This window comes from Perca flavescens, chromosome 4 (genome assembly GCF_004354835.1).
Source record: "Perca flavescens isolate YP-PL-M2 chromosome 4, PFLA_1.0, whole genome shotgun sequence".
Classification (NCBI taxonomy): domain Eukaryota; kingdom Metazoa; phylum Chordata; class Actinopteri; order Perciformes; family Percidae; genus Perca; species Perca flavescens.
Window position 1 is genome coordinate 27,945,005 of NC_041334.1, and position 14,049 is coordinate 27,959,053.

Genomic DNA, 14,049 nt, shown 5'->3' on the forward strand with positions numbered 1-14,049 from the left:
GACTTCTCCGCCGCTGCTTAAGTAGCGACTAGTACTTACAGTCGTCCACATTTCCTCCTCATCCACATTTCTCTTCCTCATAGTTAAAGTTTGGAGCCACAATGCAGTGTTTTTAAACCATACATTTTACCTCACTGTCTTACCGCTTACCAACACAGCTCGTAACTAATTATGGATGTATGCGCGCTCTGTTTGTGAATGTAACTATGTAGCAAGCTGATATCGAAACTAAATATTACACTTAAAGAAACACTTATTTGTAGTATTTCTTGGTATTAGGTTTTTAGATTAATTAATTTCAATAAAAAAAAATAAATATATATATATATATATATATATATATATAACATAACTTGCGTACCCCCTGTGGTACCACAGTTTGAGAACCAGAGGCTTACAGTATAACAATTTTACAGTGTTATAAATCATTTAACTGTTTACATGATGATTACATGATTGAAACTATGTATAGATGTATTTAAAAGTACTGAAAATATAATAATGATTACAGCATTTTATTGTGTCATCAAACACTGATTACATGTTAACCCACCAGTTATGAATGCCTCATAGGAGGGGTAACAGTTTTAACAGACAATAATAAACACTTTAAAATGTCCTCATAAAATAGAATAAAAAATATACCGTTATTGTCCACCAGGATGGAAATGGCTCATTAAACATCATAACTGCTACAACTACATAATATTGTCCTATAAACCATTTTTAATTGTTTTTATACTGCTTATGAATACCAAATTAGATTTGGTTTGAAATAAAGTGTTAGCATATTTGTAAAGATTATAGTGACAAGTTACAGTGGTGTTTCTTTTCAGTAAAACAAACTTACCTGACATTCCAAGAGTTTTTGATGCCCGTTGTAATGGAATTAAGCAGTTTTGAGGTTTGGTTTCAGACTTTTTGTCACACTGCACAGGCAAACAGGATAAAAGAGCAGCTCTGTTGGCCTGTTTTAGCAGCACGACCCTCAAATGTATGGAAACAGGTCAAAAACGTCTGAGTGACATGGGCATCGGGAACATACTGCTCATGTATCATAAGAGCAGACAGTCTTTTGTGCTTTGTATACAGTGATATAAATTATACTATGATTGCTTGATGTTTTCTTATTTCCATAGTGTCATTGGTTTGTGTATTTTATTCATGTCATTTAATGTCCTGTCAACTTCTAAACCAGTACTAATCACTGTCACTTGTTAATGCAGAATAGAATTATATTTTTGTAAATGATTGTACAATCTTATCAGCTGTGAAGAGAATGGTGTCGAGCTAACAGCATTTTCACTTTGTGTCACTCTGTACAGTACATTCAACACACTCATTACTGTGGAAGGACATTTCTCACTGAAAACTGGTTTTTGTTCTTCACATTTTTTAAAGTCACAACCACATATTTCATACACCAAGTCTGTTAGCAAACACCATTTTTGTTAGCAATGACACCCACTCCAGCACCTAATGATGTCAGTGTTAATGTATCTTAAAATGCTAATGGTAAAAAATGAAAATTGCCATTACTGTTGATGCTGTTTGTGAAAAGAATTATATTTGAAGTTAGTTGTTTTTTTCAAAGAATGTTTTTGCTGTTGGATTTTTAACTGATGTTGGAGGATGTAAAGGTTCTCTGTGGAGGTTTAGACCTCTAGTAGTGCTGTGTGGCTGTTTTTCTATGAGTGGGTCCCTGTTTTGTTTGTCTTGTGCACGCAAACGAGAACACACATGCAGTAGGCTACACATTACTGCCAATGGTCCAATACTCCACTGAGCAACAGGTGGCGGTAATTGACTAATAAATGTGCCAATGCGCCAGTAAAAACAGAATAGAAGAAGACTGCAAGCTATAAAACATGGATGTAAACAACACTGGATTTAAAATACTTATAAAATCAACTTTGCAAATGTTTTATGACATGTTTGTTACAACTTAAAGATATAGACATCAGTAATACTGAATGTAAACATAACCTTTGTTTACAAGAAAATTCCACAGGCCACCTTCAACTGCTTTAAAAACATTTTATATTTTAGCAAGTCATCGAACTGCAGCTAAAATATATCAATAACCACAAAATACCAGAGTGTGTAAAGGATTGTTGCATTGGATGTACTAATACTATGACTTGAGGTTTATCTGGTACTCTTTTACATGACTTGCTAAACTATTTATTTACACTTGCTAGTGCTAGTAAAGAATTACATGTTGTTAGATAAGAAATAACAACAAATTTAAATATGGTATACATATAGATCATTGTATGTATATACAGTATTGTGTTGCCTTATTGAAGAAAATGTATTATGTTTTGTGTGAATAAATACAGAGTCTACTGTTGAAATGTGTTTTTACTGACCAAGGCTCTTCCTTAGCTACCTTTTTGGATTAAAGATCCAGCATTGATTTATTCAAATATATAAATAAATAAATAAATATATATATATAATTGAAAAGTGTGAGTTTTAGAAATTAGGATTTGTCTGTCAAAGAATGAAAATATAGAGAACTGCAGCGCTTACAACAAAAAAAGAAACCTTTGACAGTTTCTAAGAAAAACGGTGTAAGAATTATTCAGATGTTTTATTTAAAGTTTTCCTGATTTTAGACCTCTAGTAGCGTTATGGAGTTGTTTTCTATGAGTGGGTACCCATTTTTGCTCATCTTGTGCACGCACATGATACATGCGCTCCGACACAATACTGTACACTGTACCCTATTCCACTGATCTGCAGGTTGAGGTAATACGCCAAGATATGCAGCAATGCACCACAAGGCAGAGAAGAAGACTGCAATCCATATTCCGTAGATGTAAACAGTGCTGGATTTAAAAATGGACTTTGCAAATGTTTTATGAGGATGGAAATATGTTCAACATATTTGTTAGAGCTCTAGGATACACACAATGCGATTTTGGTGAATGTAAATATAACTTGTTTTTTTAGAGGACAACTCCACAGGACCCCTTTAAAGTGTTCATATTATGCTCATTTTCAGGTTCATAATTGTATTTAGAGGTTATATTGCTACACATTGCTGCAGCTCCTCTTTTCACTCTGTGTGTTGAGCTCTTATCATTGGATTATTAGACTGATTAATGGGCAAGTAGCATTTCAATGTTGTAGCTGGCCAAGTTGAAGATTTGGGATTTTTTCTGTAAAGAAATATGGCATATTTATAAACAAATTTTACAATATGTCACTTCAGCTTTAAAATATATCCATCCATCCATCCATCTTCGTCCGCTTATCCGGTGTCGGGTCGCGGGGGGAGCAGCTCCAGCAGGGGACCCCAAACTTCCCTTTCCCGAGCAACATTAACCAGCTCCGACTGGGGATCCCGAGGTTCCCAGGCCAGGTTGGAGATATAATCCCTCCACCTAGTCCTGGGTCTTCCCCGAGGCCTCCTCCCAGCTGGACGTGCCTGGAACACCTCCCTAGGGAGGCGCCCAGGGGGCATCCTTACCAGATGCCCGAACCACCTCAACTGGCTCCTTTCGACGCAAAGGAGCAGCGGCTCTACTCCGAGCTCCTCACGGATGAGTGAGCTTCTCACCCCTATCTCTAAGGGAGACGCCAGCCACCCTCCTGAGGAAACCCATTTCAGCCGCTTGTACCCTGGATCTCGTTCTTTTCGGTCATGACCCAGCCTTCATGACCATAGGTGAGGGTAGGAACGAAAACTGACCGGTAGATCGAGAGCTTTGCCTTCTGGCTAAGCTCTCTTTTCGTCCCAACGGTGCGATAGATTGAATGCAATACCGCACCCGCTGCGCCCGATTCTCCGACCAATCTCCCGCTCCATTGTCCCTCACTCGCGAACACAACCCCAAGATACTTGAACTCCTTCACTTGGGGTAAGGACTCATTCCCTACCTGGAGAAGGCATTCCATCGGTTTCCTGCTGAGAACCATGGCCTCAGATTTAGAGGTGCTGATCCTCATCCCAACCGCTTCACACTCGGTTGCGAACCGATCCAGTGAGTGCTGAAGGTCGCAGGCCGATGATGCCATCAGGACCACATCATCTGCAAAGAGCAGCGATGAGATCCCCAGCCCACCAAACTGCAACCCCTCCCCACCCCGACTACGCCTCGATATCCTGTCCATAAATACTACAAACAGGATTGGTGACAAAGCGCAGCCCTGGCGGAGGCCAACCCTCACCTGAAAAGAGTCCGACTTACTACCGAGAACCGGACACAGCTCTCGCTTTGGTTGTACAGAGATTGGATGGCCCTGAGAAGAGACCCCCACACCCCATACTCCCGCAGCACCTCCCACAGTATCTCCCGGGGACCCCGTCATACGCCTTCTCCAAATCCACAAAACACATGTAGACCGGTTGGGCATACTCCCAGGCTCCCTCAGGATCCTTGCGAGTGAAGAGCTGGTCCGTTGTTCCACGACCAGGACGGAATCCGCATTGTTCCTCCTCAACCCGAGGTTCGACTATTGGCCGAACCCTCCTTTCCAGCACCTTGGAGTAGACTTTACCAGGGAGGCTGAGAAGTGTGATACCCCTATAATTGGCACACACCCTCTGGTCCCCCTTTTTAAAAGGGAACCACCACCCCAGTCTGCCACTCCTTTGGCACCGTCCCAGACTTCCACGCAATGTTGAAAAGGCGTGTCAACCAGGACAGCCCCTCCACACCCAGAGCCTTGAGCATTTCTGGACGGATCTCATCAATCCCGGGGCTTTGCCACTGTGTAGTTGTTTGACTACATCAGTGACTTCCGCCTGGGAAATCGGCGACAATCCCCCATTATCCTCCAGCTCTGCCTCTAACATAGAGGGCGTATTAGTCGGATTCAGGAGTTCTGCAAAGTGCTCCTTCCACCGCCCTATTACCTCCTCAGTTGAGGTCAACAGTGTCCCATCCTTACTGTACACAGCTTGGATGGTTCCCCTTCCCCCTCCTGAGGTGGCGAACAGTTTTCCAGAAGCACTTTGGTGCCGACCGAAAGTCCTTCTCCATGTCTTCTCCAAACTTCTCCCACACCCGCTGCTTTGCCTCTTTCACGGCAGAGGCTGCAGCCCTTCGGCCCTTCGGTACCCTGCAACTGCCTCCGAGTCCTCCGGGATAACATATCCCGGAAAGACTCCTTCTTCAGTCGGACGGCTTCCCTGACCACCGTTGTCCACCACGGTGTTCGTGGGTTACCGCCCCTTGAGGCACCTAAGACCCTAAGACCACAGCTCCTCGCTGCAGCTTCAGCAATGGAAACTTTGAACATTGTCCACTCGGGTTCAATGCCCCCAGCCTCCACAGGGATGCACGAAAAGCTCCGCCCGGAGGTGTGAGTTGAAAGTCTGTTGGACAGGGGCCTCCTCCAGACGTTCCCAATTTACCCGCACTACACGTTTGGGCTTACCAGGTCTGTCCAGAGTCTTCCCCACCCTCTGACCCAACTCACCACCAGATGGTGATCGGTTGACAGCTCTGCCCCTCTCTTCACCCGAGTGTCCAAAACATACGGCCTCAGATCAGATGAAACGATTATGAAATCGATCATTGACCTTCGGCCTAGGGTGCTCTGGTACCAGGTACACTTATGAGCATCCCTATGTTCGAACATGGTGTTCGTTATAGACAATCCATGACTAGCACAGAAGTCCAACAACAAACAACCACTCTGGTTTAGATCAGGGAGGCCGTTCCTCCCAATCACGCCTCTCAGGTGTCTCCATCATTGCCCACGTGTGCGTTGAAGTCCCCCAGCAGAACAATGGAGTCCCCCACTGGAGCCCCATACAGGACTCCAGTCAAGGTCTCCAAGAAGGCCGAATACTCCGAACTCCTGTTTGGTGCATATGCACAAACAACAGTCAGAGTTTTCCCCCACAACCCGCAGGCGTGGGGAGGCGACCCTCTCGTCCACTGGGGTAAACTCCAACACAGCGGGCGCAGCCGGGGACTTGTGAGTATCCCCACACCCGCCCGGCGCCTCACCCCTGGGCAACTCCGGAGAAGAAAAGAGTCCAACCCCTATCCAGGAGTATGGTTCCAGAACCAAGACTGTGCGTGAGGTAAGCCCCACCAGATCTAACCGGTGGCGCTCCACCTCCCGCACCAGTTCCGGCTCCTTCCCCACAGAGAGGTGACGTTCCACGTCCCCAGAGCCAGCGTCTGCTGCCCGGGTCTGGTCCGTCGAGGCCCCTGACCTTCACTGCCACCCATGTGGCATCGCACCCGACCCCAACGGTTCCTCCCACAGGTGGTGGGCCCATGGGATGGAGAGGAGTTGCCACGTAGCTTGTTCGGGCTGTGCCCGGCCGGGCTCCGTGGCAAACCCGCCACCAGGCGCTTCGCCCGGCGAGCCCACCGTCTGGGCCTGGCTCCAGGCGGGGCCCCGGGCTTCCTCCGGGCAGGGTCACTCCATCTCTGCTTAGCTTTTTCATTGGGGTTTTTGAACCATTCTTTGTCTGGCCCCTCACCTGAGACCACTTTGCCTTGGGAGACCCTACCAGGAGCACAAAGCTCCAGACAACACAGCCCTCAGGTTCACAGAGACACACAAACCTCTCCACCACGATAAGGTGATGGTTAAAATATATATATATATATATATATATATATATATATATATATATATATATATATATATATATATATGTAGTAAAGTAAAAGTACATATTACCCTCAGAAATGTAGTTGAGTCCAAGTATAAAGTCAAGTACAAGTTCAAAATGTATTTAAGTTCAGAACGTCCGTACTGGAGCAACTTTTGACCACTGACAGTATTATTTACTTGTTCATTGTTAGACTATGTATCCTGTCAATCAGTTTGAGAGTGATAGCACATTCCCTCAGACTCGTGTGTTCCTTGTGATCGCAGTCTGGGGCTTACTGGTCTAGGGACTACATAAAGGATGAACCAACATAAAGCTCCCAGCCAGCTTGTATCAGTTGTGCAAATTGGTAATGAGGACACATGTAACTGCCACAGTAGGACCATTCAAATATATATTCACAATACTGTATGTATGTGTTTCTTAAAGCAACACTATGTAACTTTTAGCTGCAGCTGTAGTTCCAATGAGACAACCTGTAGGGGGACGGTCCCCCTACAGGTTGTCTCAGTGGAACTACAACTCGCGTCTGGTAGCGAGAGTTGTAGTTGTTATTCTCTGTGCTACAGCTCAGCAAGGAAATGACTGTACCTTTGGAAGATAATCACTTGATCAAACATCATATTTCTTGTCGCTGATCTCTGGAAGTCATTTATACACAAAACTATGACTGCAGATATAGTCCCCCATCCCTTACATGTCACTCTGGGAAGGGTTTACTTCACTTTTATTATGGAGAACAGGAATGATTACAGTGACTAGTAACTCATTGTACAAATGAGCATTTAAAAATGTGACTCTATCCTTTCACCTGGCTAAAGCCTCTGCTCAGTTCCAGGTGTTATCCAGCAGGGGACACACTGTGTCTTGTGTTTATGTCCTGAGTTATTATCATACTTATTCCTACTGTGTACAAACGGCAACTGCATACAGAAAAGCAGGGAGCTGCAAATCAATCCCTAATATGTGACTTTTTATGTAATGAGTTTGGTCTCATCTGTCATGCTGTTTACACTATTTTTATGGCAAGACAACAGAAATACACCATAACATTGTGTAAATTGAAAAGATTTTATTGTATATTAGCTCAAAATAGAATTTAACACAATTACTTTTCAGATCACATGTATGCTAAAAGAAGTGTGGGAATTGGCATGAGTATACTGTATATGTACTGCAAGATGGACAACCCAGTCCAAGGTACTAAAAGCTAAGCAAAAAGGTTGTTTACAGCAATGAAGGAATTTCATTAAGTATCAGTCTCAAGACAGAGTTTTATCTGCTTGGATAAATAATGGTTCGGTCTGTGGAACATGTAGATAGAAAACATAACAAATACCCTGGAGGTCTGAGCCGCTCTCCTCAGCAGATATATATGTCCCTGGATTAAATCAGGTTGTCTTTAGTTTCAGTCCGGTGGTCATCGGCAGCTCAGACTTATTTTGTTTCTCCTGTGTTCATTCACTGTGCTGCAGGAGTATGATTGTCCACTTTTATTTCCCTGGTTAGGGTTTAAGCATTCTTTTCAATACACCTTAACACAGAAACAATGTCAATGTATACTTTATACGGTATATAAAATAAATACAAATATCTTTCGACACCACTGCTCTGATCTATGACTCCTCTCTTGTAGCTGTAATTCACATGTGTACAAGTGTATATTTGACATTTTATGTGTGTGTGTGTGTGTGTGTGTGTGTGCATGTGTTTTTTTTTGTTCTGATTTGAATGTGCACAAACATAATTATCTCAGCAGTCATTGTGTAATAGCAGTTCCTTACTCTGCTTTGGCTAATGTGTGTTGCTCCCTTCTGTGTGATTGATGATCACAGACTTTCCTGGAGGATGGTACTGTGGTGCTTTCCGTCCCCTTCGCCAGGCTCATTGTCCCAGGCCTGGCCTGCCAGCAGCAGCAGAATAAGTGCGAGGAGCAGTAGTGTGACTGCTGTGGAGGCCAGCTCTGGGCTTAGCTGCAGGCTAGGCTGTGGTTCTGGGACAGCCTTTGTGCTGAATGACACACACTGAGGCTTTCTGCTTTCTCTTGATCTCCTGCTGGCGTGCTTGGCGCCCTCACTGATCCCCAAATGTAGACACACTCGGTAAAATGTCTCTGCCTGCAGGTGGGTCAGGTTGAAGCTCTGAGTACCAGCCAGGATGCGTGTGGTGTATGTGGGCGTGTGTGCGTTTGAGTATATGGCTTGCCATGATAGACGAGTCGAATGGAGGTTGCGCCCGCTCTGCCATGACAGGATAGCATAGTGTTGTCCGACCTCCCTCACCTCCAACCTGGCTTCCGCTTTTAATAACTGATATCCCTTCATATTAGCAGCCATCCCCCACTTTCTTTTCTTTTCTCTGCCATGCACACCCACAGTAACACTGCGTGTATCTGCTCCCAGTGCATTTTCAGCTACACACGTATACAATCCTGCCTCGCTGAGGGTGACCTTGTTTATTTCCAAAGTTCCCTCAGGCAGTAGACGGTAGTGTTTGGAGGGGTTACAGGGAGTATCATCTTGAGGCTGGCTCGGAGAGAGGATGGAGGCGGATGTGTGGTTGAATCCCTCAGAGGCTGTCAGGCTGTGACAGGGAGCAGGAGCTGGTAAACCTTTGGATACTTGGCTCAATTCAGGACCAAGTCTCCTCCCAGAGGGAGTCACCCAGTACAGTTCAGGCTGTGGATCTGCAAGAGCTCGGCAGTGCAAGACCAGTTTTCCTCCTTCTCTCACCCCAACGTAGGAAGGCAGGGAGCTGGTAGGGATCATGGGGAGGCAAGAGGCCGACATCTCCCTGGAGGATACCTCTCTTACCCTGCGAGCTCTCAGCTCTGGGGGTTCAGAGCACAGCGTGGCCTGGGGTTGGATGAAACGCACCATGCGAGGTGTTTGCTTTTCTTTTTGTGTGTCTTCAATGTGAGAGTGAGAGGCCTCCTCAGCGGCCCAGTGAAATAGGCAGTCACATCGCAGTGGGTTGGAGTGTAAGCTGACCTCCTGGAGACTCGGCAGGCTGAGCACAATGTGCTGGTGCAGTGCACTCAGAGAGTTGGAGTTGAGCATTAGACTCTCCAGCCTGCTCAGCTGGAGGAAAGCCTGCGGATGAATGTAGGACAGTCTCGGGTTGTTTGTGATCTCAAGTTTTGTGAGCTCTGGAAGGTTCTCCAGGGCGGCTCTCTCAATGGACACCAGCTCCTCCATGTTGTTCAGGCCGAGCTCCTTCAGGTGGACCATGTCTCGGAAGTCTCCTGTCTCAATGAGTTTGATGCGGTTCTTGTTGAGGTCGAGGAACTTCAGTCGTGGCACTCTTATCAGGGCCTGAGTGGGGACCATTGTCAGCCGGTTATCGTAGAAGGAGAGGCTCTCTAAGCCCTCCAAACCTTCCAGTGCTTTTTCAGCTAAGCCTCTCAGACCCATACCACCAAGGACAAGACTCCGGAGGGATTTCAGGGCCAGGAAGCCCCCCTCAGGCAGGGCCTCCACAGGGTTTCCACCAAGCATGAGAATTTCCAAGCTGGGCAAAGCCCTGAACCACCGAGGGTCAACAGTGTTGAGTCTGTTGTTGTTGATATGCAGACGCAGTAGTGAGTCCAGACCGGTGAAGGCTCCAGGTGCTATCGAGTGTAAGTTGTTGTGGCTGAGGAAGAGTTCCTGCAAAGCTGGCAGTGAGCAGAAGGAGGCCTCAGGGAGGTGACTGAGATGGTTTTCCTCTAGATGTAGAGACAGTAGAGAGGGCAGGGAGGCGCTCTGAGTTATTGTCCTGACACTTCTGAAGCGATTCTGAGAAAGGTCAAGGTCGGTGAGGGTGGCGAGTCCGTGCAGCACCGAAGTGTTAAGCTCAGACAGATGGTTACTCTGCAGGCGCAGGGTGTGTGTGTTCGGGGGTATGGGTGAGGGGAGCTTGGTCAAGAGCAGGTCGTTGCAGTCCACAGTGGGAGCTTCATGGTAGACAGAGTCAGGGGAGAACCACGGCTTGATCTGACACACACACCGCACCGGGCAGGAGACGTGCCATGGTAGTGCATGAGGTAGCGAGCCGACAACGCCGGACACACATACACCAACCAACACACACAGGAGACACTGCGACTGTAGAAACACTAAAGTCGGCCTCATAATCCTCGCAGGTCACAGGAGCCGATTCAGACAAGGTGGCAAAGAGTTCGTTATGAGGATGTTAGATGAATCATTTGGACCAGTAATGTGTGTGAAGTTGGGACATTAACAGTTTCAAGGTGTGTGTGCAAACTGTAAAAGGTAGGCCAGATGATTCACTGTCATCATTCATTAAAATCTAGACTGATTAAACAGTGACTCTGTTGTTAATAACATTCTACAGCAGATTCAGACACAACTGAAAACATTAAATGTGTTTGTCCCTTTATAGTCAAGGGCTCTGTTATACCAAGAGAGTTTTTTATGTTTAACTTTGATTCAGCGGTAGAACAGGGACTGCACAGTGGCTTGGTGATGGCCTTTATTGTCACACCCTCGATCTCACATCCTGGCCACAGGTGGAGGTGTCATGGCTCCCAGTGCGGCAGCTCACTGTTTTTGTCAAAAAACATAAGAAAGAAGGATAATCAGTGAGAAAAAGGGAGAAACTAAAATAACCTAAAATCAGCTGTTTGATACAGTCTAATGTGTTGCTTAAATACAAACACATTTTCAAGCACTATACCCCATCACTTCCCACTCTAAACCAATTTGTGTGAATTTGAAATGCAATAAATCTCTAAGAGAGCAGGGTCACATGGAGTTTTCAAGGATGTATGTAGCACCGGTATCACACCACTAACTGCGCCACTGGACCAGTTCTAGGTTCTAAGGAGTGGGAAGCAAAATAATAATTACACCAGAGACCGTTGCTTTAAATACAAAAGGCCGGCAATTTACTTAATGCAAAAAACACACAAAATACAGTATACAAAACAAAAATACCCTGCAGGTTCTTAATATTGTATAAATGAAAATGTATTTCACTCTCTTTTTTCTTTAGTTCACCTAAGTTATTTTAATAAAGCTAATCTAAGTTAGACCAGTTTTTTTCCTAGGTTGCACCTACTTTAGGATTCCTATTTCACTTCCTGAGTTAACTCTTTTTCCTTTCTTTTACGGGTAAGAAAATACCTTCAATTTACACAATCAAATCAAAGTGGACCACAATCATCAAATCACATTCAAACATATGAACTCAATATGTAAACAAAAGCATGACACCTTAAATTCAAGTTGAAGTCCAAATGAGAGTTTGATTATTCAGTTCAATGAAGAGTTTCAGTTTGATTCAGTCCAAAATTATTCAATCAGTTTCCAGTTCAGTTCAAAACCAATTCTTGATACTCCTACCACTCTGGCAGCGAGTCACCATACGCAGGAGATTTCCTCACTGATGCGATGGAGAAGATGAGTTGAAGTTCTGGGTCTGGCTCGCCATCTTGAATCTCGTCTGTGCATGTGCATGCCCGCACACTGCAGACCAATCCTCGCTCCGACCGAGCTTCAAACCAAGCAAAAACCTGACCTGTGTAACAGGTCATAAGCACAATAAATCTCTTTTAAATCCTCGAATTACACAAATAAATGTTTCACAGTCTCTGAGTTGTAACGTTACTGCTACAGTGTTTTTTTTTTTTCAAAAATGGCAGCGGAGCGGTCTCTTTTAACTCACGGCTCCGTCTCCCACACAACTACTGCACACATCTTTCATTTACACAGCATACATTCACTTTTATAACATTCACAGTCTTCATAAATCCAAAATATTAACTGGTAAACCGTTTATGACGAAGCATCTCCTTGTAAACAGCTAAGTTTTTAGCGTTAGCTCTCCGCCAGAGAAAAAAAAGGGTACAACACTGCAAAATGCAAGAAACAACTAAACTCACCAAAACCGGTGTGGCTTAGTTTTCATAAAATCCCCGTCAGTTCCCGACCAGGTAAATTATGTTTTTCAACTGCAAAATCTACTTTTTCACTCTCTTTTTTCTGCTCATTAACCGATGCTCGTTCTCTCCGATTTCTCCTCTGCTCTCTCAGGTCTCTGCTGCAGCGTCAGTGAGGTGCTGCGTCTAGCGTCACTAGTCCCTTAAAGGGGCAGCGACATGAATTTTCTGTCAGCATACTTTTAATCTAAAACATTAAATGATTGTTGTATTAACGTTTTTAATTAACTCAGATTAACTTACATTAAATGAATCACCTTCAAACTTATTTATGCAGCTTTTAACTATTTATTCTTATTTATGTCATATTTTAAACATGGGTTACATGTACTTTGCAGACATGCTCTGCAGCTGAGAAGAGCAAGAAGAGGTGAAGGAGAGAAGACATGAGTACAGAGAAAAAGGCCGGGGGAAAAAAAAAGAATGCTCTGTTGTAATCTTCAGTGTTTCTTTCAGCCTACAGGAGAATAGTTACATATGCAGGGGTGATGAAATCGTGTTGCACTTAAATATTTCATGTCAGTGCTTCACATTCAGCATTCAATGTTAGAACATAACGTCCCACAAATGTTATTTATTATGTAACAGTTAAAGACCCCAGGGATCTTTTATATTATCAGCCTTCTCTAGTTAAGGCTACTATTGAAAAGACTGTAGCTGCTGCTGGAACAAATACACACATAGAGGCAAACACACACTCTCTCTCTCTCACACACACACACACACACACACACACACACACACACACACACACACACACACACACACACACACACACACACACACACACACACACAGTAACGTTGCATGCTGGAGAGACACACGCAAACACCAGTTACATCAATATTTACATTTAGAACATTTGGCAGGTTAACTTATCCAGAGCATGGTACAACACCATCACATTAACGGATCATAGCCATTTGGTAGTAATGAGATCATCCTAGTAATTAGCTGAGCGGAAGTGCAAAAACACCCTATGGGGAGAAATGTGTCAGTGTAACAAGTGTCACCCTGTTCTCAACAGCATATTTTAATATACATAGTACATGGAAGTCAAGATACAATAAAATATGGCTGTACAGGCCAAAAGGTTACATGCTAGTTATTGTTTAATTACATTCAATTAAAAGTACAGCAGTCTTTTTAATTTGATTACAGTGAATCTGCATTATTTATTTTTTTTTAATTGTTTTTGGCCACTTGGGGGCAGCGAGACAAGATGTAAACACGACATTGATATATTATCACCTTGTAAAGTTGTTATGGTGTTTGCAAACAGTTGCTTATTTACACATCCAGCAGACACAGAGCAACATTATCATTCATTTGGAGTCGTTCTTCTGTCCAATATTCACTCTCCTTTTAGCTGTGTTCTCCAACATCTCCTGAGAAAAATATCTGCACTTTACCTCCTAGTAAATACTGTAGCTTTTTACTAACTTTGTCTGTGGTGCTGGGCAGGTAGTGTTTAGAGGGTTTTTAGGGGTCTTCGCTGAAAACAGAAATCATGCTGATA

General features: G+C 44.1%; 1 protein-coding gene across 2 annotated transcripts; it reads right to left on the reverse strand.

The window, feature by feature from the left end:
- Positions 1-7,646: 7,646 nt before the first annotated feature.
- lrrn2 (leucine rich repeat neuronal 2) lies at positions 7,647-12,845 on the reverse strand. 2 transcript variants are annotated; one of them, XM_028575124.1, is made up of 3 exons: positions 12,474-12,845; positions 11,935-12,109; positions 7,647-11,133 (listed from the first exon to the last, which is right to left on the reverse strand). In XM_028575124.1, exon 3 carries the CDS (start codon positions 10,699-10,701, stop codon positions 8,419-8,421), a length of 2,283 nt encoding a protein of 760 aa, XP_028430925.1. In that variant the 5' UTR covers positions 10,702-11,133; positions 11,935-12,109; positions 12,474-12,845; the 3' UTR covers positions 7,647-8,418. The 2 variants fall into 2 exon arrangements, with proteins under 2 accessions (XP_028430925.1, XP_028430924.1); XM_028575123.1 differs by having other exon boundaries at positions 11,806-12,109.
- Positions 12,846-14,049: the final 1,204 nt, after the last annotated feature.

Bases quoted from the DNA above. Each gene is read 5' to 3' on its own strand.
- lrrn2 (XM_028575124.1), bottom strand. From the start codon at position 10,701: ATGAGGCCGACTTTAGTGTTTCTACAGTCGCAGTGTCTCCTGTGTGTG.